This window comes from Pseudonaja textilis, chromosome 1 (genome assembly GCF_049901715.1).
Source record: "Pseudonaja textilis isolate UNSWEBS1 chromosome 1, rPseTex1.2, whole genome shotgun sequence".
NCBI lineage: Eukaryota > Metazoa > Chordata > Lepidosauria > Squamata > Elapidae > Pseudonaja > Pseudonaja textilis.
Genome location: NC_141990.1, coordinates 299,838,404 through 299,866,316, shown reverse-complemented (window position 1 = coordinate 299,866,316; position 27,913 = coordinate 299,838,404). Strand labels below are relative to the sequence as shown.

Below are 27,913 nucleotides of genomic sequence, written 5' to 3'. Positions count from 1 at the left end.
CTGAATCAAATCATTAACTATGAAGATATTTTTTATTAATAAGGATGACCACATAGCATTTTGAACACAGTTCAGTACATTTTTTTTCTTTTAATAATTACATCTAACTTTCCTCGATATTCACCCATTTTCAACAGGCTGACAAGCAAATACAAAATCGTGCATGGATTATAAACATATTCATACGTTAATTTTATTTTTGTCTCATGTTTGTAGAAGACTTTAATGGCAATTCATAGTATTGCCCTGAGATGGGCAAAATTAAGCCAGCTGAGATCAATAGAACATGCTAAAACCTGTGTGGATTCTAAGAAAAAAATCCATAATAAATTCTTAATTTGGGACAATGTTTTGAGAAAAATATTGGCTTAAAATTTTGATTTTTGTGATGGTAAACAGAGGAACACGTTTTACTTGGTAAAAGGGAAAGCACAAAATGATTCAAATATGTATCCTGTGATCTGCTATGTCCTTGGAAAGAAAGTACAGTCTACAGTATCTTTCCTACAGTATAAAAATATAAAATATAAATATTGTTTGGGAAATCTAAGCCCTGTTCTTTTTGTGAGCCCATACTTCTATTCTTACTCTATCAGTTTCAGTTTTTTTTTTCTCCTATCATCCTGATTCCAGAATATGAAGTGTTCATGAGACCGCTGATAGAATATGCAACAGCTATACGGATGTTCTTTCTTGTGGAGCACCAGTATCTGAAATCTTCCCTTTTGACTACAGTTGTCTGCGCCTATGTCCTGGAAATGGGACGAACATGAGCTATCTGATAATAATTCCATTTTAATGGATATTTGAAAAAATACTTTCATAGAAATGTATCTTAATTAAAAAAACAGTGGCATAGTTAAAAATAAAGCACACTATACACAGCAACATGTTTCTATTTACAACTATTGTGTACAGATATTAATATGTATTACAGGTAGTCCTTGACTTATAACAGTTTGCTTAGTAACCATTCAAAATTACAACACTGAAAAAGGTGACATGACCATTTTCCACACTTATGACCATTGCAGCATCCTCAGGATCACGATTTACATTTGGATGCTTGACAACTGACTCACATTTATGACAGATGCAGTGTCCTGTGATCATGTGATCATGTGAACGACCTTGTGAGGTAAGTGAACCAGGGAAAGAATGAGTGGCTTCAAATCACCTACTGCGTTTTATATAGCCGAGTAGGAATCTGAATGTAGCCTCTAGTCCAAGGGTGCTCAACTTGATTGAGGGCTGCATCAGGGTTGTGTTTGATCTCAGTGGACCAGGATGGATGTGGCCAGGGTGGGCATGGCCAGCTTGACCAGTGATGGGATTCAAAAATGTTTTACTACCGGTTCTGTGGGCATGGCAGGGGAAGGATACTGCAAAATCCCCATTCCCTCCCCACCCCACTAGCCTGCTTTCCAGCTCCGTTTTCCTGTGCAGGAGAGAAGACCCAGCCAATCAGCTGGACTCAGGAGGCAGAGAATAGATGGGGACGGGGCCAGTCAGAGGTGGTATTCCAAACTACTCAAAATTTCCGCTATCGGTTCTGCAGAACTGGTCAGAACCTGCTGAATACCATCTCTGAGGTTGATGTTGTGTCGGGGGCACCTGTGGTAGCTGGAGCATTCTGCCAGTGAAAATGGGTTCCCATTTTCATCCCAGTTTTCGGCTGGGACGGCCTCCTGCAACCCTCTGCCAGAAATGGAGATCGGGAGCCCTTTTTCGCTGCAGAGGCTTCACGGGCCAGTCCTTCACTGTTTCTAGAGTGGCCCTGCGGGACAGATCTAAGCATCCTGCAGCTGGATCCGGCCCACAGGCCTTGAGTTTGACACTCCTGCTCTAGTCAGTTCTTGTGATGCTGCACTGCACTCGTTCTTATCTCAGGAGCTGTAAACAAAATGCTGAGTTAAAACTGGCTTTTGATAACGATAGACTAATAGGCAAAGCTCGATTTACATTTTATTTTCATATGGGCATTTGTTTAACGTGAGAGAGCTTTAGCTGGATTTTGTTTCTTAACTAGGGCTATGTCTCAAACGTTCGTTTCATTCTGTATCCTCTGTAATTTCATGAAGGTCTTTGTTTTCTTAACTCCATCTGTCCCAAAGAAATCACATGCAAAACATGTGTTCTTCCAGCCAAATGCTTTAATAGCAGAAAAATGGAACAACCTCTGAATGTCATATCTGTTCCACCTATATGAGATAGCTTGCAGGATAGCCCCTAGTTTTTATAGGGGAAAATGAACCAGCATGAAGGTACTGGATGCTTCCTGAAAGATGATTAATATACAGGTAGTCTTCAACTTACATCTATTAGTTTAGTGACTATTCGAAGCTACAATGGCACTGAAAAAAAGTGACTTGTGACTGGTCCTTACACTTAACGATCATCGTTGCATCCCATGGTCACATGATCAAGATTCAGGCACTTGGCAACCAGCATGTATTTATGATGGTTGCAGCATCCAATGGTCACCTGATCATCATTTTCAACCTTTCTAGACAACTTCCCACAAGCAAAGCCAATGGGGGAAGCCAAATTAAACAATTGGAGTGGTTTACTTGATAATCTTGGCAAAAAAGTCATAAACTCCAATGTGACTCACTTTACAACTGTATTGCTTAGCAACAGAAATTCTGGTTCCAATTATGGTCAAAAAACGAGGACTAGCTGTACTGAATGTTACATTCCATCTAAACGTCACTTTTTTTTCCCAGGGTTGAGTATTGAGTTATGCAATTATGCCAGCAGTAGAACTTTATTAAATACAACTTTTTCCATAAATGGAAATTATCCCAGTTATTTAAATGGTACCCTGACACCTGAAAACAGTGATAATTATGGCAGCGTGGCATCTTCACGAATCTTTAGCATACTCATAATTCTTTTAATGTTGGCATTGGATAAGGGCTTAATGTTCAGGATGGCATAGAGGTGTTTTTTTCTGTATCGGAAAGAGAAAAAAAACAAAGCATGAGAAATGACAGAGTAAAGTAGCAGGAAAAATGGGGAGATGAGAAACAGAAATTTTAGCTTTGCATGCAGTTATAAGGAGCCAGACTGGTGTAGTAGTTAAGGCATCAAGTTAGAAACTGGGAGACAAGTGAGTTCTAGTCCCAACATAGACGCAAAGCTATCTAGATGATCTTGGGTCAGTCTTTTTCTGTCAGCTGTAGGAAGAAGGCAATACAAATTACTTCTGAAAAACCACTTGTAAATCAAGAGCTACCAGTATACCATCCAACTGCAGCAAATTTTGATATATATATTGCATAGGATAGTTCGAGAAGAAGCCAGCTTTTCTTTCTGCTTCTATCCTGCCTAGGAGTTACAAAAGGTACAGTAGGCGTTGTTCAAATCAGTGCAGAGGAAATGGCAGCCTAATGCCTGAAAACAGCAATGATGATGGCAGCGTCGCATCTCCATGAATGTTTAGCACACTCAAAATGCTCTTAAGGTTGCTACTGGATAAGGGCTTAATGTTCAAGATGGCTCGGAGTTGTCTCCGTCTGTATTGGAAGGAGAAAAAAGCAAAGCATGAGGAATGACAGCAACGTGGTGAGAAAAATGGCGAGATGAAATGAGAAGCCATCATTTCAGCTTCGTGTAGTTATAAGGAGCCAGACTGGTGTGGTGTTGTGGTTAAGGTAGCAATTAGAAACAGGGAGACCACCTTAGGCACAAAACTTAGGTGAATTGGGTCAGTTTTTTTCTGTCAGCTGTAAGAAGGAGGTAATGGCAAACTACTTCTGAAAAACCCTGCCAAGAAAACTCTGAGAAGTAGACATAACTGAATGGAAGAGAAAAATAAAACCATTTATAAAGGACAACAACAGATATTCAAAGCTAATGTAAATATGCTTCAACATGCCCCTTTCAGCCACAAAAATAGCACAGGAAAGAATGAAAAAGGAAGAAGCTCAGCAACAAATATTTCGCTTGAAGTGCTGCTTGTTTTTTCAGGATAAATCTGCATTTCTCATTCTATTGTTATTCATTATACATGGGAACTAATAGAAATTAGTTTCTTAACGAAAAGTATTCATCGAGATAGTATGATTCATCATTATAGTTATTGTTAAGTCTTAACGGTTGTAAGACAGATCAGTGACAGATCTGATTTTACATTGTTATTTGTGGTGGTGGTTAAGTGAATATGACAATCATAAGGGCAAAAGCTGTGGCTCTTAAGCAAAACCCACTGTTTCGCTGTGGTAAGGTTTTGTCAAAAGCCAGAACTGCCGGTTTTCAGCAAAACTGCTGTAAAATATGATCATCTGATTGTTAGATGAGGCAAATGGCCATAAACGTGAACATAACTGTGGGAGGGGGGATGACAGTTGGAACCTCAAATCTGGATTGTTAAATCCTCTTTTTTTAGGTAGGTTGTAATTTCAAATGGTTGCTAAGCAACCGATCGTAAGTCAAGAGCTACCTGTATACCATCCAACTGCAGCAAATTTTGATGTATCCTTCATAGGATAATTCAAGGAGAATCTAACCTTTTCTTTCTGCTTCTGTCCTGCCTAGGAGCCACAAAACATACGAGTGGCTCAAATCAGTGCAGTGGAAATGTTCATTTTTCATTTAAATTTAAAAAGGTTTAGATGTAGAATGCAACTAGTGCAACTAGTTCTCAAAACCTTTTAAGATTTCAAGAAACTATGCTGCCTGGCTTTTGGAAACTGCATTCAGAGGGGATTCTGAGGGATCCCAAAGGGGCTTTTTTCCTCCAAAAGGCAACCGGGCTTTCTTTGAAAACATTTTGCTTTTTCATCCAAGAAGCTTCTTCAATTCTGGATGAGAAGCAAAATGTTTAAAAAAACAAACAAACCCAAGAAAGTCCAGTTGACTTTTGGAAAAAACGCATCTTTGGGGGAACCGTGACCTAGGTGGTTGAGAATCTCTATGGACAACTCTGAGGGATGCAAAATTGGGATTCTGTGGTTTCAAATGGGATGGGTGAGAAATGCACACATTGCCCATTCTAGCATAGATGGTGGTGTTAGTGGCACAAAATCAGAGGAATCAGTTGTTATTGGGTTAGTCCTTAAAAGCGAATTCGTAAGATGTTTCCCCCTTACTTGATATCAGGATATTTACTGACAAGTGCACAGACTTCAATCTTAATAGCATCTGGATCTTGAAGTCTGATGATTTCAGCCAAGCTTGGGAGAGCAGATTCCAGCCATGTGGCATTAGACCCCTAACGAAATAAAATAGACTGTTTTAATATTTCATTCTGCAAATTCTTACCAATTATAAATTATCTCACCCATTTACTTTAAAATAATGCTCAAAATAGGAGATGAGCAACCTAAACCCTGCATGCCCCCAACTTTTTCATTGCAACCTCTGAAGACCACCTTAGCAGCCTCATTGAAAAATAGAATACACTGTTTATATAGTAAGAGATAATGTTGAAATCATGCTTTTTAAAAAATTTGCTGCAAAGAAAATTGGAAGCTGCTTCTTTCTATTTCTTATCTTTTCTTTCAGTAGCTTTGTCTTTGTTCTTTTTTGTGTTTTTAAAAAAAAATCTTTATTAGGTTGTGCTCATTGTGATACTCTTTTTAAAACTTTCAATAAAATTTATATTAAAAAAAATAGAAGTACACTTTTTCTTATAGAAGTACAGGTCGTCCTTGACTTATGACCACATTTTTGAGTCCCCAAATTCCATTGCTAAGCAAGGCAGTTGTTAAATGATTCACATCCAATTTTATGACTTTTTGCCATGGTTATCAAGCAAATCACTGCAGCTGTTGTGAATCATATAGTTGTTAAGTAAACCTACTTGCCCCATTGACTTTGCTTGTCAGAAGCCACCTGGGAAAGTTACAAATGGTGATCACGACCCCAGGACACTGCATCTGTCATAAGTACATGCCAGTTGCCAAGCACCCAAACATTGATCATATGACCATGGGGATGCTACAATGGTCATAAGTGTGAAAATCAGTCATAAGTCACTTTTTTCAGTGCTGCTGTAGCTTTAGAAGTCACTAAATGAATGGTGGCAAGTCAAGGACTATCTGTAAAAGCAAAAACATATATATCGAACATTGAATAGGTGAAGCACATACATTTTGCTTCAATAAACAACCAAATTCCTGAAATTGGAGTAGGTGGTACTGAAAATTTCAGCACCACCCTTTCCAATGATGTAACTTGACTATGATAGTGCCCAAAGCTACATAGGCTAATAACAACAACAACAACAAAACAAAACACAATAACAGTAGCAGCAGCAGCAACAACAAAAAGTGTATTTCCTTAATTTCTTGTTCCAAAAATAATCAATGGATACAAAATGGTAGAACCTCCCCAACTTAGTGGGGCAGACAGCAGTACTTTGCACATAGTCTCCCTGATGCTTCTATGTATTTCCTTATTACTCTTTAGAACAGTCTCTAGAACAGTCAAGAGTATTGGACTTGAAACATGCAATTAAAACAATCTAAAACACTGATCTACACCAGGGGTGTCAAACTTGCATTGTGACAGGGTCATCATGTGACGTATCAGGACTTTTTCCCCTTTGCTAAACCGGGCGGGGTCGGGGTCAGCATGTGACGCATCCGGCTCGTGGCCTGCAAGTTTGACACCTGTGATCTACATTGACTGGTAGCTTTCCTATAGGAACTTTTCATGTCCTGCTCAGAAGTAGAGAATGTCTGTACGCAAAGCATGTACTCTGAACTGAACTGGTGTACAGTTCTAAATTTAGCAGGAACTTTTCAGAAGATTGTGGGATTTAGGTTGGAAAGAGATAAGAGTAGGCTTACCGAAGATTCAAGTCTGCCTATCCCCCTTGACTGCCAAAATATGACTTCACAGCGTTGGTACCAGATGGCTACCTGAGGTTAAGCTTATTATCCGTTTCTCCAAACTATTTGTTAAACAACAAAGAATTTTCACTCTACAGTGAACATTACTGGAAGCCACAAGGTCAACAAGGCATCCGGACTGGCATTACAGGACTGGAGATGCAGACTTACATTCTCTGTGCAAAATGTGTACAAAATAGAAGCATGACTTCGGATAAGTTCAGACAATTGATTTTGCTTCTCAGGAGATTTGAGCGTGGTGTTTCTCCACATAAGCCTTTCAATGTATTTTTGGACTAGAAAGAGATGAATTCTTTCCATGATAACCTATAACAGAAGAAGCAGAGGTTAATTTTCTTAGTTCGGTTACAGGGAAGAAAACCAATTCTACTGTCAGAGTTATAAAAATACCACCGTGTACCTAACTGGTTTCTCTTCAAACCAAAGTAGTTTCTATGACCTGGGGAGAGGTGATCTAGACTAATGCTAGGAAAACATTTTAATGTGTTTCCTTAAAAAAAACTCTTGGTGCTACATATTACAGGAAATCCTCAACTTACAACCATTCATTTAGTGACCATTCAAAGTTACAATGGCACTGAAAAAAATGACTTAACAACTGACCCTTGCACAATATGACTACTGCAGCATCCCCATGGTCACGTGATCAAAATTTGGCCACTTGGCAACCAGTGTTGCAGCAGATCCTGTTTCCAAATCAGGACACAAGACCACGAAAGGTTGGAGAATACAGGTTTTTATTTGTGCACAAGGTTCAGAGCATTAGAATGGCAAATTCTGAACCCCTGGCTCTTCCTGAGGCATCACTTTTATACATTTTGTGACCTCAGCTAAGCCCAGGGTGTTTGTCTCATTACACTATACCAAAAAAGGAGTAGTACATTTAATTATTCATTTTATCTTACACCATCTGTTATTTTCTATATCCACTGGTGCTTACTGAAACATGGCTAGTTCCTTGGTTCAGTAACTTTGTGGTTTTGCACAATATTGTATTAAGCAAAGCTCTGGAGAATTGGGGGATTTCTGCTAAATATAAAAGTGCTTTACGTGTAATTTTTCTACTGCTACACCAGTAAGTGTTTACAATTTACAATGATTGCAGAATCTGGGGTCATGTTATCTCCATTTGTGACCTTCCCAATTGGCTTCCAACAAGCAAAGCCAATGGTGGAATAAATCAAATTCAACATTGGATAGTTCAGCAAGGAGCCATAGGTGGGCTATTCTTCAATAATAATTCCCAGCAACTCCATCCAGAGACATTAATAGTGCGTGGTCCTGGGACTCATCGTTCAGTAATATCTGGAAGGTTCTATATGGCTCACTCCTAGTCTACACTACCTAGCAAGAGCTATACAGTTTCAGATGGTTTTCTAGCATTAGCCTGGAGAAGGTGAGGACTGGAAACTTTGGAATGCATAATATGAAGTCCGCCACCAAGTTACAATCACTGCAGATTATTAATAATTCGTACAATGTTTCAAATCTCCTTTTTGTAGTTTCTTACTCGGTATACAAACTGCAGTTATCCCATACTGTAATGAAAATCTCATGTAATTGGATTTAAGTCTGTTATTTTTTGATCATTTGATTTGAAAGTATTGAGGTGATTATAATTACGATTGTGAATGATGAGTAATAAACAGTAAAACTGCTTATGCTGCTCACCAACCAGATCAAAATCCCATTAACCATCAGTTTGATGAACCAATAAAGGGGTGTCTGTTAAACCAGAATGTCTACTAAATCTGATTGGGATTTAATCATGCATTTTGTATGTAATTTATTCATAGCTATTTTACATATTTTATGCATGCATAAAATAGATGAGGAGAATCAGTCAAAATATTTTATTCAGGTGTACTTTATACATGCATAAAACTATACAGGATTTATGTAGGCACATATTCTTATCTCTGCAGAACACTATACTGCAGGTTTTCTGCCTAGAATTAGGAGGTGAAACAAACAGGTCGTTTCTTGGGAATTTGTGTTGGATTTTGGAAACAAACGTAGAAGCTAAATCTTCTCATCAGCCACTGCCTCATCAGGAGCCTTTCAAGGCCATATATTCTTGAGGTACTTAAATCTCACAGATTCTATATAGAGGCCTTGAATGTTGTGCACTGAAGCAGGGAAGTTTTTCTTTAGCACATGGCATCATTTTCACAGCAATAAAGACAAGAATCTTGTCATTTCCATGAGCCTTCTGCTGAGTAAGTCAATTCATCAATGAGGGATTAAATGAATAGAAAGACAAGATTTAGAATTGAGCATGGTGTCAATCCTGACAAAAACAAGCCAAAATCTTCTATAACTCCTCTGCTGTAGTTATAGAATGGGACTCCAAGTGACATCAGCAGCCATGAGCCAATCCAAGACAGCTCGGCCTGGGAAATCTGGAATGCTGCCATGTTCTTTTAAAAAACAGATGGAATAAAATTTAAAAAAGAAAAAAGAATAATTGTCCTACCATTTCATCACTCCTAGGGATTCCAAAAATGTACTAACCATAATTGTGAAATGGATTGGGTGGGTGGGGAGGGATTTTTGATGCCTGAAAAATGCCAGATGTTTCTTTATTTCCAGAAGACAACTTCTCCTATCCATGTAGCAACTCTTCTCTCATGTTCTCAAATTAGGATTTCAGCAAACATGCAAACTGAACTAATCTAGGCTATTCAGAAAACCCAGAGTTCTTTTCCTGTTAGGGATAATATATTGAAATTCAGACCAGAAAAGAGATATTTTTAAGATGAGTTTACTTCTTTGGGTTTAAGTCACCTTGGTAATGAAAGGAAAATGGTGGATCTCACCCTTAATTTGTAATCTGTGATAAAAAGCCTTTAAGTTTTTCCCCTCCCGGGAAAGGAGGGCACGGAAGCTAGGCTTGTCAACCATAATATCCTCAGTTTGAGACCCCAGCGCCATGTGACAGGGTAAGCTCCTGTTCTTGCCCCAGCTCCTGTCAATCTATAGTAGCGTTCTATGCACCTCAGCATGTAGTCATGCCGGCCACATGACCATGGAAACATCTTCCGGCAATGCTGCTCTCTCAGAGGAGCACCAACCCCTAGAGTTGGATACGACTGGAAGGGGAAACCTTTACCATTTTTAATGAGTTTTAAGCTTTTGATTGATTACCATGGACAATTTCTGGATGCCTAACATTTAGTTTATAACATTTGCACCATTCTAACAAATGGAGGCAGAAAACAGCTGTTTCAGAAAGTAGTTAACTATGCGTATACCATGTGCATTGATTCCATTTCCACCATTTGACACATCGGTTGTGAAGGCTTTTGTAAGAAGCTGAAGAACTTTCTTGGATGAGAAGCAAAACGACTTCAATAGAAAAAACAAAGTCCAGTTGTCTCCTACAAAAGCACATTTGGAACAACTATGACCTGGATGACTGAGAATCTCTACAGACTTTTATCTATACAATTTGGGATGAACTCCCTTTGAATGGTGTGGGAGTAGGAATGGATTTCCAGAGGAAAAATGGCAGACTACAGGAACCAGGAGCACTACTCAGGTGACCTTGAGGACACAGATAAACTGCCAAGTGCTTCAACCACCCTCTAAAAGGATGCAGATTATCAGCTGTCTGCAAGGAATATAAATCCTTCCATTCCCCACTATCCTGTCAGAGCTGAAGAAGCTTCTTGGATGAGAAGCAAAACATCTTCAAAAGAAAAAAACAAGAAAGTACAGTTGCCTCCTGAAAAAGCACCTTTGGGACAGGCTTTTGTAACATTTCAAAATCATGTAAAACTTGTTTAAAAAGTTAATGATGGAAATACATGTGCACGTCATGAAAAGTGATTTAAAAAAATAAACAAACCACATTAGCTCTTATTTGTCCACCTCAAGGTTTAGGTTGCATTAATTGGCTCACTTCATTCTAAGTATTAAATTTTGAAAAGCATAAAAATGTTTGCAACTTGCAGTTCCTCGCATCAGCTCACCTGGCGATGAGGGTTTTTAAGCATCTTGAACACACGGATACGGGCATCCATGCATGTAATTATTTCATCCATAAGATCGCTGCAGGAAGCCCATCTCTTCTCATTAAACTGTCTCAAAAGCGTCTGAGGAACAAATTTTAAAAATTGTATCAGTTTTTTTAAAAGAAATTCCCATAAAACCCTTTTCTTTGAGGAAAAGCTTTATTAAGTATTTTTCAAGCAGCATCTAATTCTGCTAGTTCAAACGTGACTGGAAAAAAAATTACAAACAAAGACACTTTCACTGTCCTTTCTCCTTCATAGTTCAGGCTATTATACAGTAGGCTCAATTGCTCCTTAATGTGCATTATAATTTATTTTATTATAAGCATCTTAATGCAACTTTTCCCCAGACATTCTTAAGATGGTTATGGACTTGTTTAATTAATTTCGTTAACTTTTAAAAAATGTTTTCCTGGGAGACACTATTTTTCCACTGAAGATTAAAGAGCAAGGATAACTATTCCATCAGGGAATGGGTCATTTTCTGGGAGGCTGACAGACCTGTGGCTATTCTTAATCCATTCCCATCCACCCCTCTCCTGTTGCCTTCCAGTGAAGAGAAAACTATCATGAAACATAGTTTGCTTTTTGCAGTATAGAAGGATAAAGGTGCTTTTCCATCCTTAGAACGCCAGAGAAAGTCATTCATTCACCTTCACTGAATGGAGAAGGTTTAAGTTTCATCTTATGCTTTCTCTCAGGCAGAAAAGGATCTTGAATGAGCTGGGTAAGTAGCTTTGTAGTATATATCTATAAGAATACCTGTAACTCTTGAAACAAGGGTTCAAGGAACACATTAAACCCAGTCGTCCGAATGTTCTCAAGTACGGAAAAGATGTTCGTTTTAACATCACTCTCAGCTGAATCTGTTTTTTTCTCTGTATGAGTCCTGAAAATCCAATGAACAATGAATTAAAGGCCTTGCTCTTCAGCTATTTTAAAACATCAGTTCATTTTGCTTACAGCAGCTTACAAAGTCCAGTGAATACAATGCTATGCAATTCTCAACCAAAAAAGTATACGTAACAAATCAGAATAATAATAGGAGCAATAATCATAATGGTTGCTAATACTAATGTAATCTTTTCAATTTAGATGCATGCTTAAGAAAAAGTGGACTTGTGGCATGTTGCCCAAAATGTGTGAGAACTGACCACTTCCTTTACCTTTAGGAAGGAATGTTGAATGTGGCACTAGTATAAGAAATAAGCTGGTAAGATACATTATACCTTCTCCTATCTCACTTAAAAATGTCATATGAAAGATTAAACTGACCAACTCTGGAATGGGCAGCAGAAATAAATACAGGTAAATTGTCTGTGAAAACAGATTTAACAGATTAACAGAGTTGGAAGGGACCTTGTAGGTCATCTAATCCAACCCCCTGCCCCCCCAAAATGGGAAGGTGGTAATACCTTGAACAAAAGCAGACACAGCATGTGGAGTGGAGTTGATGAATATATGTGGAGAAGAACTGTAGGCCTAATTGGGGCTACCCTTAAAGAACTTTCAGAAGCTACAATTGATCCAGGAGGCAACGGGGTGGACAGTTTTGGAGGCCCCCTAGGGTGGCACATGTAACACCAGTGTTACAACAGTTGCACTGGCTGCTGATGTGCTTGCAGATGTTGGTTATTACCTTTAAAGTCTTTATGGCATGGGTCCAAGGCAGAAGTGGTATTAGTTCCTCAGCCAGCAAAGCTTGCCAAGGTTGGAGACCCCTACTTTAGAACATCATACCTGAGGAGGTTAAGATCCGCCCCCTCAGGAAAAGCCTTAAAATCTGGCCATGCTGAAAGTATGAGGTCCTGAAGGAGAAGCTGGAGATGGTTGGTACACTAACAGGGAAGTCACCCCATCTCTCCCCTTCAAACTTTTGTTTTTTAGCTCATCTTAACTTCTATAATTTGAATCCATTTTTATTCATAGTCATTGAATGTTTATGTTATCTTGATGTAAACTGCTCAGAGTCTCCTGGACTTAAGAGATGGGCAACAAATCAATTTGATAAATAAATAAAAATTATTATAAAGGGCTATATCAGAAAGCACCACATATTTTCATTTAGGTTATTATGAGTATATATAAAAGTAGATATATACCCTTCACTCAACGGGGACGTGGAAGAATTAAACATTATGCAACAGTTTATACAGATGTGATCCAGGAGAAAATAATTATTTTAATGGGACAACATGAATGCATGGTGGAAACCAAGTGAGCGCATTTAGAAAAAACATTTGGCCTTTTGGAGACCAAAAATGAGTAAGAATAATATCTGCTTAGAAACAGATCTTTTTGTCCTGAATAAATGTATTCATATGTACATCTGGAAAAATGAATCATAAATCCTGATTGATTTAATTGTTTATGATGAATGACTAGTAGTAGTAGTAGTAAAGGATACATGGATGAGACCAGATGGTTTCAAATTATAATAGATAATTTTCTAAAAATATCAGGGTATCTTTTGGGAAAAAATGGACATGGATGAAAATGAGGGAAAATGAAAGAAACTAGACAGAAATTACAATGATTGTAAATCCTTTTTGGAAAGAGTATAAAATGAATCTCCTAAGAAAATGGATGGAAAACGGATGTAAGAAAAGGGTAGGAATAATGAAATGGCTTGGAAGGGAATAAACTAATTACATTATGAACTGCTATGGAAATGTGTAGTTATATGCTAATGAGAATTATGAAGAAGAATGCTTGGAGTAATAATGCAGTGAACAAGATTATGGATAAGAAAATAATGAGAAGGTTCAAACATTTTGCAGAACCCTATTAGGTTTCTTGGTTTTCTAATACATATGTAAGAAATTTGTCATACTATCATTCTGTTCTTACCAGAAATTCTCGAAATTGTTAATGTTTGCAATTATTATAGCTTCAAAATATATATTCTGATTATTTTCTCTAATGAATATCTCCAGTTCGTTGTTGTAGCTAGAGAGATCATAAAAATGAAAACAATCATTAGAAACTTTACACTGGTAGCCAAGCACGCTTTGATATGAAATCACTTTACCAACAATTTGCTATCTTACCTTTGCAGAAAAGTCAAGAGTTCTCTCAAAAGCAAAGCTGACATTTGGTGGCCCAGCTCTCGAGTGATGGCCTTAGCACATTCTTGTACTTCACTGATAGCCTAAAACATACATCCCCCCACAAAATCAAAGAATTAATACCATAACTTTTTAATACACAATTCTCCCATTCTACAAGCATAATCATAAATGTAAACATTTTCTCCAACAGGACACCAAGAAAATTTATTTATTTATTAATTATTTAGATTTGTCAATCGCATACAAGATAATAGGTATACATAGTTATGAATACATGAAATGGGTACATATAAGAAAAATAAAAGAAACAATAGGACAGGGACAGTAGGCACACTGGTGCGCTTATGCACGCCCCCTACAGACCTCTTAGGAAAGGGGTGAGGTCAATAGTAGACAGTCTAAGGTTAAAGTTTTTGTGGTTTGGGGAAGAAACCACAGAGTCAGGTAGAGTATTCCAGACAGTGACCACTCTGTTGCTGAAGTCGTATTTCCTGCAATCAAGTTTGGTGCGGTTAACCTTGAGTTTGTATCTATATATATTAGTAAGCAAAATGGGATAATCCCAAAGAACAGAAAGAAATGCATACCATTTGAAAATTAAATAATAAAGTTCCAGAAACAAATAGACGACTTCTGTTTTTGAACTTCAAATGTTACTTTTTGTCCATGTTTTTCAACTCATTCTTCCACAGCCCAGTCCCATTTGATCAGTATTGCAAGCTTCCCCTTCCAGGCTGACTGAAACCAGGAAATTCCTAAGGATGTTAAAGTGACAATGGATTTTTTGGTGACAGTTTCCACATTTCTATTCCAGAATGACAAGGTTTCCCAGTTCTGTAATTAAGTACTTCCTGCTTATGTTATAAGCTGAACTCTGACTCTCCTCCAATTGTCAGGAACGTTGAGGGTGTGTTTCAACACACTTTCAAATGAGAAATAGAGTAAGCTTAATAGTTATGATGTTGGGAAACTTTGAAACTGGAATTGAATTTTTGAAATTTGCACTGGTTTGCTATGTTTTAATGTATATTGTTTAATATTTAAAGCATATTTTGCAGCTGCAACTTTGTTTCTTTAAACCTGCCAAGTTAAAATTTGCAATAGGATGTGGCTTGTTCCTCTGTCAGGTGATGCAAAACGGGAAAATCTCAACTGGTTGAAGTTCTACAGAATCTGTAGATGGAGGTAAAGTCGGAAGCAGGTGGTGAAGATCACAGCTTAGGAGGAGGAAGTGTTATTTCTTGGTTGCCTGGAGTAAGCACAAAACCTGAGCAATCTTAGGGGTAGGGCTGGGAGATTACTGTTTTAGGGGGAAAAAAGGCAAGAACCAGTGACAGTAAAGAGCCAATCAAAAAGTCTATATCAGAACGGATGGGATTGGCATGCTAGACATGAATGGGTAAAAAGAAGAGTATTATGGACAAGAATCCAGTGGGCATGTCATTACTGTTGGCCATCAGATGCATAACCCCACTCTCTGATCTCAGCCCAGGTTCTCTACCTTATGTATCTGCATTTATAAGTAATCTCATTGGGAGTCTAATTAGGATGGTCCCTTAACTGGGAATACATTTCAGTTAATTTGCTTGAACTCCTGTTAAAACACTATATAGAGAAAAAAAAGTAACTATTTCTTGTCAGTAAACCTTCACTGTATTAGTGAAACTTGTTTGCTTCTCTCTAGTAAAACAGACCAAATCTATTTTAGTTTTCTATTTTTAATTTTCATTCTGACATAAAATGGGAAAAGTTATAGATAGGGGATTTTCCCAAGGTCTGTAAGACTATGTAATATTATTTTGGGGAGTAGTAGTAGTAGTAGTAGTAGTAGTAGTAGTAGTAGTAGTAATTGTGTGAGAATATGAGAATGTGTGCATCAGAAGAACACGGTTTAAATCATGGAAAAAAATGGTTTTAAAATGGTCTTAATCAAACCCATGGATAAAAACATTTGGAATTTGTTTGCACAATTCTCAATAATAAATCAACCTAACAGTTTATTCGGCAGCTCAAAGATCTGGAATGAAATGGTTGAATGTAGGAGTATTGCAAATGTACCACTGACTTTAATAGTGATTAGAAAGTTCCACATTAGGCCATCCATTATTTCAATTTTTATTGACTTGCTGTAGTCAGAGTAAAAACAAAAATAGTTTTGCTCTCCATTTTTGTCTTGGCATATATTTTCCTTTTAATTCTCTCACTGAAATTAGTTGAAAATTACTCTGCCAGACTCAACTATAATAGTGTGCTAGAACTGGGAACGGGCTGATGGGAAAAAAGAAAAAAGATCCAGTGGAAGTAAGATTACTCTGAATGTCCAGGAATGCCTTCTTGAGGAGCTGATTGCATAATACATACTTAAATATAAAATACATGCTAGTTACCTTTATAGCATCTATTGATAATTCACTATGATAATAATTATCTAATATCCTTGGCTCTGCCTCTTGCGTCCAGCTATTGACTTCTATTTTCAAACACTTGTCCAGACAACATCTGATAAAATCCTTTGTGGGAAAAGAAGAAAAGACCAAAATATACAATTAGCAGCTATCTCTCTAGAAATGCACATATATTTAAATCTAGGGTGCTCTTAAAATGACTGAATAGCAACTCTGCTGTATGCTACGCTACAATTCTTCCACTAGGTGAAAAAGCTGCTCATGAACGAATGCTGGGCTTCAGTTTAATAGGCCTTTGCCCACCCAGCTGAGCTATGCAGGGGCTATGAAATGAAAGCTGATAAAGAATCAAAATGGTCCATCCTCACCAAAATGACTTCTGGAAACTCCCGCATACAAGAGTGGTTACCCTCTCTGGTAATAGCAGCACTTATAATATTTAGGAGTACGTATTAACTTTCCTGCTATAGCCCTTGGCTTCCTAATGAGGTTTTTCTGGGAATATGTGAATGGAGGAAGGACAGACATCAGCACCAGGGAGACCTTACCCAATTCTGGGCTCTGGCATTTACTATAGATTGGACACCAGGTGCTGAGCGTGGGACTGCAAGGAGCAGAAACATCTTTGCATCTACATTCCAAATTGTAAACTACCCAAGAACAATGAGAAAAAAAACCCAATAATTGTATCAAAACAGGAACTACACAAATGGAGTGCCTCTTTCTCCCCATTGTATTAGCAGTGCAGTATTGAATAACTTATAATACTAGCTGTAATGGTATATGGGAATTTACCCTGAGAGGGGAAGAGATGCTGCTCAGGGAACAATCAGATAAAAAGGGATGTAGTCCACAATTGAGCACAATTGAGCAATGGGCAGATAAATAAACTTAGAAGGGATCTGCTCTAATTAATCGGGTGGTTAAAAAGAGGCAGTGAGAGATTTGTACTTTCTGACTTGCAAGATTATGTTAATGTCTCCTTGTAGTAGGTAGGATTAGCTCACCTTGTTGCATTTCTTGTCTAGTCCACTTGGAAAGCTGACAGTAGTCTAGTTTCAAGTGTAGTATTAAATTAGAAGCAGCTTACAAACCACAGTGGTTTTGTTCACATACCACATTAAATCAAAGCTAAAGAAACAGAACTATGGCTGCGGTACGTGGGCCCGGGGGATGGGGGGAGCACAATCCAAAAAGCCAACCTGGTGGGTGTGAACACAGAATTCAAGCTTAATCCTTATGGGTTAAAAAAAAAAAGCAGGGCTTTGATCATGAGGTTTTACCCGCTCCCTTGATTTTTTTTTTTTTTGAACCCTCAGATGGGTGAGATGTGAGAACTCAACCACTGTGAAAAGTGACAAGTTGAATTTACAACTGAAGAACAAATGTGACGCATTGCACAAATTCTTATATGAACATAACTAACTTGAAAAGCTATGGAATAAAAAGATAAGCAGAATTCTTACCACTTCCTGGGACAAATAAGTTTTTTCAAGCTGTTTGATCTGTTCCAATGGCAACAAGTTTCCAAGACTAGCTTCATCCAACTCTTTAACCAAATCACTGTTGTTTTTAATGTCCCTGAAACAGCCAAAAAGTATCTCATCAGCTGGTATCATATTCTTTCCTCATTGTTTGATAAAATTTCCCAAAAATTCTCAATATAAAGCAGATGTGGAAGTAGGCTATTTGCCACAGAATGCTTGGATTTCAATGTGAAAACCATCCATATATTGTATGACCAAGATTTCACATTTGACTTTTGAAGACTCCTAGTTTCAAAAAATAATTGATACTGGCAACCTTTATAGTGACAATCCAAGCTACTGAAACAGGAGTGGGAAATGCATTTAAAACAAAAAAAGGCTAGATGAACCCACCTTGCAACAAGCAAGAAATCAAAAAAGCACTGGAGTTGAATTAGTGGGAAGCAGTGAGGACAATTGTTCAAAGTTAATTGAAAACAGACACTGTTTTTTGCTTTATCAGGTCATTGTTCTATTTCCTCAAACGGTAATTGAGTGCAGTTTACATTTAGATATTTTCAAGATTGCCTTTTATGTTATAGCCAAACTTCTTGATAATCCCCGTTAGAATCTAAATAGATATAACAGTCTCCGTTATTGAACAGGTTCAACTGTATAACAGCCTAACAGGTAACAATGAAAGATGCATTCTTAATCCTATTCTGATCAACATAGGGCTGCTTTACACCAGCTTAAATTATTTATCAACCTCAGCAATTATTTCAATCATAAGCCTATTATAGTTTGCTTTCATATCGGTTTGTACATACCTTAAAAATTTGCATGAAAAATAGTATTTTGAATGTATTTTCATATTTCCCTGCCAATGCACTTTTCGACAAATAATTTTCCCTAAGGCCTATTTTTAACACATTGTGATGGAATTTTCTCTTCATGCTTCCATTTTTGTATGCATTTTTAGTAGGAATCTCAAAATTGAAAGCCAATTACTTTCCACAACAACAGGTTATTGGATAGATTACTGGTATATTTCTGGGGTGATTCAAGATGTTGATTATGACCTATGAAGCCCTACATTGTGTAGGGCCTGATTACTCGACTGACTGCTTATCTTCCATGATATCATACTAATTAGTTCAATCCAATAAACTTTGGTGGACTCCAAGTCACTTCAATTAAACAATGTTGTCTAACAGGACCACACAAGTCTATCTCCTCTGGAGTGACGCCTGCATCTGGAATGAGATTCCCTATATTTGCGTGGTTTCTATCCTGCTGGCATTCTGGAAAGACTTAATATCCTAATTGTTCTCCTAGGCTTTATAGGTTAGGTTGTTTGGGCCACTGCTAAATTATGTGTGATTATACTTACTCAGATCCACCATCAGCTTTTGTTTCCTCTTTTATTTTTTATCATTATATTCTGTTTTTATCTTTTATTATTATATCATTATTAAGAGCCGTGGTGGCGCAGTGGTTAGAATACAATATTGCAAGCTAATTCTGCTGAGTGCCAGCAGTTCGATTCTCACTGGCTCAAGGTTGAGTCAGCCTTTCATCCTTCTGAGGTTGGTAAAATGAGGATCCAGATTGTTGGGGGCTGTCATGCTCCCTTTAGAGCCTGAATCTGCAGAGGATGACTAGCCAGAGCTGGAGCTGAGGGAGATCGAGGGGGTGATTTCATAGGAATGTGGAGAGGAGCAGGACAAGGCAGCCCAGGGCCCCTCAGGATTGAGATGGCTTGTTAGCAGGGAGGAACAGGGGCAGAATGACTGAGAGAGGGCAAGCAGTGGAAATGAGGAGCGATGGAGCTCAGGCAATGAGCAAGGACTACCCCTTCCTGATCCCCAAGCACAGAGAGTGAAGGCAGGAACAGCGCAGGCCGACCCAACGACTCGGGAGAAGAGCCCCCCATCCCTCTTCACAAGACACATTGAAATTTAAAGAGACACTGTGGGGAGGGGCATTTGAACAAACACTGAATTTGTAGAGTTTCTGTGCCGTTGCTGAAATCTGGAGTTTGCAGGACTGCTTGCTTCTTCCTTGCTTCGTGGACTCGACTCATTTCCCAGTTCCTTTGCTTTGCTAGACTGCACACAGCCAGAGGCTATTGTGTTCTGGGGCTTGCCTAGAACGTGGGAGCGTTTAGGGAATTTGGAACATTAAAGGGGAGTTTGAACTCTCAGCTGGCTGTGTGGCCTTTGTGCCTTGTCCAGAGTCATCACAATATGTTGACACTAAACCACTTAGAAAGGGCTATAAAGTACTGTGAAGCAGTATATATGTCTAAGTGCTATTGCATGCCAGTTTTATCTACCTTGCCTGGAAGTGATCAGTGTCTAAAGTGGCAAGACTTGCAGAAAAACCCAGATATAGTATAAATCATTACTTACTTTGGATATAAATTTTGCACCCAGTTGAGAAGTAGGTAATTGTTTTCTTTGCTCAATTCAAAGTCGGCAAACATCGCCATCTGAGATGAAAAGTAATGGTGGTAGAACTTGGCGTAAGTGTTGCACACCTGAAAATCCTCAGGGTAATGCTGTTTAATATGCTGCACCACTGTAATCATGTCCATCTTCATAGTCTTACCCATATGCAAGAAAGTGCTAGCAATGGGAGAGAGGTTCTTGTTATCAACCACAGGAGATGCTTTCATTCGTTCTTCTACAGATTTCTGGATAGTGTCCCTCCATTCCTCTTTCCATGTTTTGAACTGGGAATGAATAGATCTCTCGTTCTCCTCCTCCTCCTCCTCCTCCTCCTTCTCCACCCACATAATTACTACTCTCACTGCATTATTCAGCAATTCTGGCTCTGTTGATGCTATGCTGATAGATGACTGTATGATGTTGAAGACCTTTTGACATAAAACTTCTAACAAAAGCTCAATTTCAGCCCAATTGCCTAGTGTTTTTTCATCATTGCTGTTGTCCAGATTGTTGTTGGATTCTTTTTGCATGACAATGAGATGTTGACTGGCTTCATAAAAACGTTGACTCTTAATCAGCTTTTTGATTTGGTCAACTGGCAAAACAAAGTAGAAACACCATGCTAATTAATGTCATATGATTGATAGTTTACTAAGTCATTCAAGTTATATTCCCCCCTCCCCCCCCAATTTCAAGTAAAGTGTACTCATAGCCGTTTATGGTCTAAACTTAAAGGTATATGCAGTGCATTTTTTTCAAGAAAATAACAAATTGAGATTGGCCTCTGTAGCTACACTAAATTTGTTCTCCATTACTTTACTTTTTCATTTTACAAAGGAGTTAAAATACTTAGAGTATGCTGTGTTGGGGTGAGTCTTGCACTTTATAGCTGAGCGGCTGAGGGATCCTTCAACTTATTCTACTTCAACCATGTCTGAGCTCACCTTGAGGGAATCTCAACTAAGAAAAAGAAATCCCACAGGGTTTCTTGACCTTAACAAGCTTTTAGTATCATTTTGGACTTATGCTCCTCAAGGATGCAAATTCTCTCCAAGTAAAAACTGAAATAAGCAGACAAAATACTGGTCTAGGACCCTTATTATCTTGCCAATTCTGTATTTCTCATTGTTAGTCTAACATTTCTGTTATCTTATTTTGTTGAACTGATCAGTTCAATTTGAAAATAAATCTAATGCACCATTCAGGAAGTATATATTATTCTGGATGTCTACTGAATCCAAAATATCTCATTTCTAGATATTTATATAATTTGCATTATGGCATTATTGTACAAACGGGGCCAATAGCTCTTGAATGAAAGGCATGTTAGAAATCCATTAAAAAATATTTTAATCAATTATGATAATTTGCAGAATTATATCAATATGTAATTTACATGCATTTAACTGCTCTGTCTGGCTACAAAGAATTTATATTCCATGGATGCAAAAGTATTGTTTGTTATTTGGGAGTGATACGTGGTTCAACATTTTGACCACTGCAAAATTGATTGCAATATACTTCTATTAAATTGTGGTTTGACTGTGTCTCGGTCAGGTAGATAGTTATGTTTCTGATACCCCAAAATTCATTTGGGTTTTTACAAAAGTCTTTCCTGATTAATAGTAATCAAAATAAACAAGGAGGTCACTGGCACAAAAATAATCTTCTTTTTTGAAGTGTCAGTGAGTAGCAGTTGCCCTGTGTCATTTCTCTGAACAATGATAAGTAATGTGTACATCAGCACAATTTTGTGATGCAGCACACATAAACAGCTGTGAAGCACAGAGACTTATTCTTTCAACCTATACACTGAACATACTTTACGAGAAGCTGGAATGAAAGAAGCTGAGCATGGTTTTAAAATTTGAGGAAGAAACATCGTTGTGCTGTTATCTGGCAGTTGAAAATACAAAGGATCTGCAAACTCTAATAATACAGGTCAAGGAACGGAATGAAAAAATTGGACTAAAACTGAGTATAAGGAAGACCAAAAGAGTGCCAACAGGTTTCAACTACCAGCCTTAGAACTGATAATGAGGATATTAGGATATTGAAGTAATAAATAGCTTCTGCCTTGTAGAATTGACCATCAACAGTAAAGGAATAAGAAGCAATGAAATATGCTAGCACGATGATTGCCTTGGAAAAGATATTCCATGATGGAATAGCTGTCAAGATCAGAATAGTGCAAGCAATGGTATTTCCCCTTGAACGCTCTATGGAAATGGAAATTGGATTTTGGAAAAGCAGAATAGGAAAAATATTGACTCTTTTGAAGGCTGATGTTGGAAAAGATTCCTGAGAATTCAAATGGACAGTCAAGAAAACAAACAAATGGATCACTGAAAAAATCAACCCAGAGTTCTAACTTGAGGCACAAATGACTAAATTATTCTATTTTGGACACATTATATGAACACCTAGCTCTCTACAGAAGGCTCTAATTAATGGTGAGAAGGCTGGAAGAAAAGAGAATGCAAGGACAACCAGTAGCAATGTGCATTGTTGAAAGACTTGAAGGATCAGGTTAGGGATATATCATCATGGAGGAAATCTATGTGGTCATAAGAGTTGACACTGACTTGATGGCACATAATCAATCAAAAGCAGATTGATAGTAATGAAGTCAGGAAAATCTCTATGGCAGGGAATTCCAGAAGTAAGTCTTATCGCAAACACCTCTATGTTATGTTACATGAATTTTGTTGTACGTATACTGTGTATATATGTACAATGACAGTAAAGAATTCAATTCAATTCAATCTAGCAGCCACCCAGTAACTCTGTAGTTGAAGAATCATGGATGAATCTCTCTTTCTCTCAAAAGAAAAAAAAAGAAAAGAAAAAAAGAAAAAGATATAGCAACTATTCACAGTAGCCTTGAAGAATATCACTTCTCTTCCTCTTTCCTTTCCGAACCCTATTATTTTAAAAAATATGTATGCTGTGAAGAATATATTTAATATATGTATATGGCTGCCTATATAGACATGACTCTGGAAAGCTAACAATTAGTAACAAAATTTTAAAAAGCCCACAAGTCTTAAAGCCCACAAGTGCCAAGTTTGGAGACCCCTAACATATAGTGACAGGCTATCCTTCCATATGATCATCATTCTGTACCTGTAATAGGTTGACAGTTTTCCTCCTGAGGTTTCTTTTCTTTTCTTTTCCCACCTCTGTTAAAAAAATGAACAATTTTTCGTATTATTCCTGTTTTTGGCTTGTCCTTATCATGGTCTGTTCTAGTGAGTTCCAAAAGTGATTGAGGAAAACATTCAAGGGGAGGAGTCTGCTTGTGGTTCTCAGTTCTCATGTGGTTTTTTGGATGGGCTTCTTCAGAGGATGATTCAATTGACATTGACTCAGGTTCTGATTCAGAAGATGTCGAAGGTTTGGCTGTCTTCTTGTTTTCAGTCTGTTTAACAAGTTTTGGAGGACTGCTATAGAAAAAGGGCCTTGATTTTTGCATTTTCTTCTATGGAAGACCCTGCAAATCATATTAAGAAATTATCAGAGCCCATAATTGTCATTCAGTAAATAAAAATGCAAGTAATACTATAGGAAAAACAGAGATAAAACATTCCCAATATACCATGTCAATGTATCCCCATTAGTTGACAAAGCAAAAATATTCTAAGTCTTTAAATTATAATGTTTAACATTATGTTACAGTAAAAACAGTAATACAGTATTTAGATTCTACGGTATTCTACAATATAAGTGGGAAAAATGGTAAAATACTGTGGGTTTATAAAACATCTTTTGGAATTATGAGTTAAAAGGTTTCAATATTGTGCAGACAGTCCTCAAGTTACAACAGCAACTAGGGCTGGAATTATCATCACTAAGCAATTCATGTCACAAGACCATGTTGCTTAGGTACAGCACTTCCAGCAATCGCAGCATGGGTCACTATATGAGAACCTCAAATGACTGACTCTGAAGCAATGAGGCAGTTCAGGATACATTGCAATGTTTGCTCCATCTTAGCCATGTATCTTGGGTTAACCCTAAATATATGCAGTGAACGCAGAAGATCCTATCAATAATATGTTCTACTGATGAAAGACTTTTGCAGGTGACTATAGCTAATTCTGGTAAATAATGCTGACTTTGGTCCACCTCCACTGTAGACAACACAAGGAGAATGTCCATGTATTCTCAATTATCTATGCAAAAGATTTATGTTTTTTCCCCTTGCTAAATCCATGCACAACTGATAAGACAAGTAAAATTTCCCCATAAGGCAGAGAAAATGTATAGCAACCTAAAGCAAAATAATGACTACATAAGCAGTAGCCACCAGAGAGTAACACTTCTTATTTTTAATCTATTGGGGTTTTTTTTTCCTCTGAAGGAAAAAGGGAAATATTGACAGCAGGTATCTTAAGGAAGGAATACAACCATAATCTAGCTCTAATTGCATCTTAGAAACAATGGCTCTATAATTTTCCAAGTTTAAAATGCTACCTAAGAATTATGGGAAAGTACACATGATGTGAAATGTTTCCTTTCCCAAACTACACTCCAGAATGTCTATAAATGCAGACTTTTAAAAAAGTCCTTCAGAGCAAAGTGCCTAAACAATGGTGCCTTCTTTGGATTATAGTGTGAACTATTCCTTGCTATTGATTATGTTACCTGGAAGTGACTGAAACTGAAGTCTAAAACATCTGGATAGCATCATGATTTATATTAAAAGCCATTACGATTAAACACTGGATTGTCAATCCATCCTGATGAATTGCATTTCACCCCCACCTCCCATCTATACATTCTAAGACAGGGGTTCCCAACTCCTGGGGCCAAGGCCTGTTCAGAACTGGGCCGTGTAAGCGGTGGGTGAGCAAGTGTGTGTGTAGCTCATGCACAACCATCCCCTTGGCCCCATGCCGGTCCGCAAAGCTGGAAAGGTTGAGGAATGCTGTTCCAAAAGAATATATACTTTCAAAAGTCACTCAATTTACTGTAATTAGTTTGAAAAGACTACGAATTTATTTTTCACCCTAGTTTTCATCATTTTTTAAAATAAATAACTCAAAGTTGTGATCATACCTATCATTCCTTCTTCCTATTTTCCCTCAGGTGGGTTGAATGGAGAGAGAGTAACAGAGCTGGCCATGACTCTGTGCATAAAATGGAACTAGAATTCACAGTGTGCTAGCAGTTTCTAGCCTGGTGATTCAACCGCTAGACAAATCTGATTCTCTGTTGAAGGATTTCAGCTCCCTGCAAGCCAGGGCAGAGCTGAAATCCTTCAGCCTCAAGCACAACCAACCAGGCCCCAGAGATGACAGGACATACTCTTAGCTGCTTGCAACAAGCTCTACAACTGTCTCTGATGGCTTCTCCACTGACTTTCTAAGGAAGGGATGCAAATGGCAATCGCATGTTCATAGGGAACTTGGCAAATAGATGTGAACAGGTTGCCTAGCACTTTGATCATGTGACTGGGAGGGTTTGGTGCAATGTTTTGTGATGGTCAGAGGTGCTTTACAAGTCATAAAGCGTCCTTTGTGAGGCCATAGTTAATATAAACCATCATTAAGCAAATGGTCACAAGTGAAAAACATTAGGTGTAAATAAAAATGTGTTCAAAATATAAGCAATGGAAATGCATCAAATCAGTTTTATTAATGCTGTTTTAAAACCCAGTTTAGCATATTGCTTGCAAAAAAGGGAAGGGTATTCAAGAGAATGAAAAAGCATTTGACACTAGAACAAAGTCTTTACTTGAACACATTCTGATCAAATAAATACGTACTTTCATAAATTTCACTAATTTCAACTAAACTACAGCACTGTTCTGTGGTTTGAATGTATTTCATCAAACAAGATAAATGGACTTTTTTTGGAAACATCACCGGTTAAGGAAGACTGTATAAAGCTGACTCTGCACTTTGGGTTATGAATACGATGTAATTCTAGACACAAATGAAAGTTTATATTTCACCCTATTTCAGAAGAAAATTTACACGTTTAAAATAAAAAAAAAAATTAAACCTGGCTTTTCAAGCCTCCTGAAAGAATCTAAAAAAGCCCTGAGTCCTAAAGATGACCTTTTATCTTCTGCTCCATCTGTGTTCTATGGCTTGGCTCACTTGCTTGATTGGATCACTGCCCATGGAAGTTGGAATTCTGTGGTTTCTTTGGGCTGCTGATGTGAGAGGATATTTGGAGACAGATGAAATTCTGTGATAAGCAGATTTCTTTCTACGCCACAACAGCTGCCCCATCCTGCCCTAATCTCTAATCCCAGTAGTAAGAAAAACTTGCTTCCATCTATGGTTTAACTCTAGTGTTTTAATCAAACCATGATCTCTGACAGATTATTTTTACAAGCCATTTTTTTTTCAGATCCTGGTTTATTAGACAATTCAACTAGTCAGCCTGGTTTGGTTAAAGTCCTAAACATACCACGCATTTAGGTTTTCTTGTCATGTATAAATAAAATATGCAATATAGACCTAAATACACAGTGTACCTGTGATTTAGAATATTGTACACCTGTTGGTTGAGTCAAATTTAAAAATCACTAATACTGATTTGCCCTTTAATGAACTCACTTTTTTAATGAACACTGAAATATTACAATTTTGTTCAAACGTTTTAAGCCATGGTTTGTTGAACTGTCAGACTGACTAAGCCATACACAGCAGAATTCATACCTTATATTAAGCAAGTCTTTCCACTGAATGTGTGGAATATTAACAATAAAATTATAACATTGGAAATTGCCATTGCAACACATCTGGAAATTCCTGGCCATGGGAATTCCCTGGCCATAGTTGCCATAATAAACTTACTGGATTACCAGGAGCTACTCTAAACCCGGGAAGCCTTATTTTTAATTGAGACTGTCCTGGAAGTCAATTCCCGCAGCTTCCAGTTTTTCCAAAGAGAAGCTGGACCCAGACAGAAGACAGGGACGAGGCTAAGGGAATCTTCCCGGAGAGTCTATTACTGTACTTAAAGAATTTGCTTTTGCCCAAACCCACGTACTTTGCTCTCTCTTAAGCGGTTCCAAGGAGAGCAGCAGATACAGAAAGGAAAAGGAGACGATAAGCCAGGTGAGGATGGGGAAAGAAACAACAACCACCCAAGAACAACCTTCGCGAGATCCGCCACTTTCATTGCGCCCATTACTTTACACTCACTCACTGGACTTGCCCCGAAAATCATAAACTAACCAACGGACTGAAGTTGCACAAGATGCTAATAATAATAATAATAATAATAAAAATAAAAATAACCACGGTGAAAAGTAACCAAGATTAGAATAGGTGGCGCAAACAACAATCCGAGGGCTAGATCTTTTTAACAGAATTGGGTAAGCCGGTGCAAGGGGGTCAGGCGGCGACAAGAAGCGCGACGGACGACTTACGGCGTCTGGAAGTCAGAGCTGGCAGGCGAACCTTCTTCCTTCCACCGGCGAGCTGATCATACACACGCTCTACTTTTGCCAGAAGCTGCTAATGCTCAGGGCCTATATAACCGGGAGGAGGCGGGGCCCACGCAGTCCTTCGGGTGGTAAATGGCTTGGAAACTCCGCCTTGCCCAAAATGAGCCAAGAGGCTCGGGGAACATTTCCCGGAAAGGATGGAATTTCCAATCAGTCACCTCTTCTCCCTGAACG

The 27,913-nt window shown here is 38.0% G+C and overlaps 1 protein-coding gene and 1 long non-coding RNA gene across 3 annotated transcripts in view; one reads left to right on the top strand and one right to left on the bottom strand.

Moving 5' to 3' along the window:
- The window catches only part of LOC148128274 (uncharacterized), a 66,282-nt gene extending 40,227 nt beyond the window's left edge, over window positions 1–26,055 (top strand). The window contains exon 3 of the long non-coding RNA XR_015741179.1: window positions 25,363–26,055. This is a non-coding gene — a long non-coding RNA (uncharacterized LOC148128274). The remainder of the gene's footprint in view (window positions 1–25,362) is intronic.
- On the bottom strand, window positions 14–27,913 carry TNFAIP2 (TNF alpha induced protein 2). Of its 2 annotated transcripts, none has more exons than XM_087922225.1 (12): window positions 27,662–27,913; window positions 23,398–23,764; window positions 20,233–20,866; window positions 17,819–17,933; window positions 16,335–16,457; window positions 13,927–14,027; window positions 13,727–13,825; window positions 11,639–11,765; window positions 10,835–10,957; window positions 7,011–7,166; window positions 5,094–5,215; window positions 14–3,518 (listed from the first exon to the last, which is right to left on the bottom strand). In XM_087922225.1, exons 2-12 carry the CDS (start codon window positions 23,744–23,746, stop codon window positions 3,368–3,370), a joined length of 2,100 nt encoding a protein of 699 aa, XP_087778351.1. In that variant the 5' UTR covers window positions 23,747–23,764; window positions 27,662–27,913; the 3' UTR covers window positions 14–3,367. The 2 variants fall into 2 exon arrangements, with proteins under 2 accessions (XP_087778351.1, XP_087778352.1); XM_087922226.1 differs by having other exon boundaries at window positions 14–2,953; window positions 27,662–27,912.

Excerpts from the sequence above, each read along its gene's own strand:
- TNFAIP2 (XM_087922225.1), bottom strand. The coding sequence starts at position 23,746 with ATGCAAAAATCAAGGCCCTTTTTCTATAGCAGTCCTCCAAAACTTGTT. Across the intron at positions 14,028-16,334 it reads TATCAATAGATGCTATAAAG|GCTATCAGTGAAGTACAAGA; the intron begins GTAACTAGCATG and ends TGTATGTTTTAG. Across the intron at positions 5,216-7,010 it reads ACACATTTTGCACAGAGAAT|GGGTCTAATGCCACATGGCT; the intron begins GTAAGTCTGCAT and ends TTATTTCGTTAG.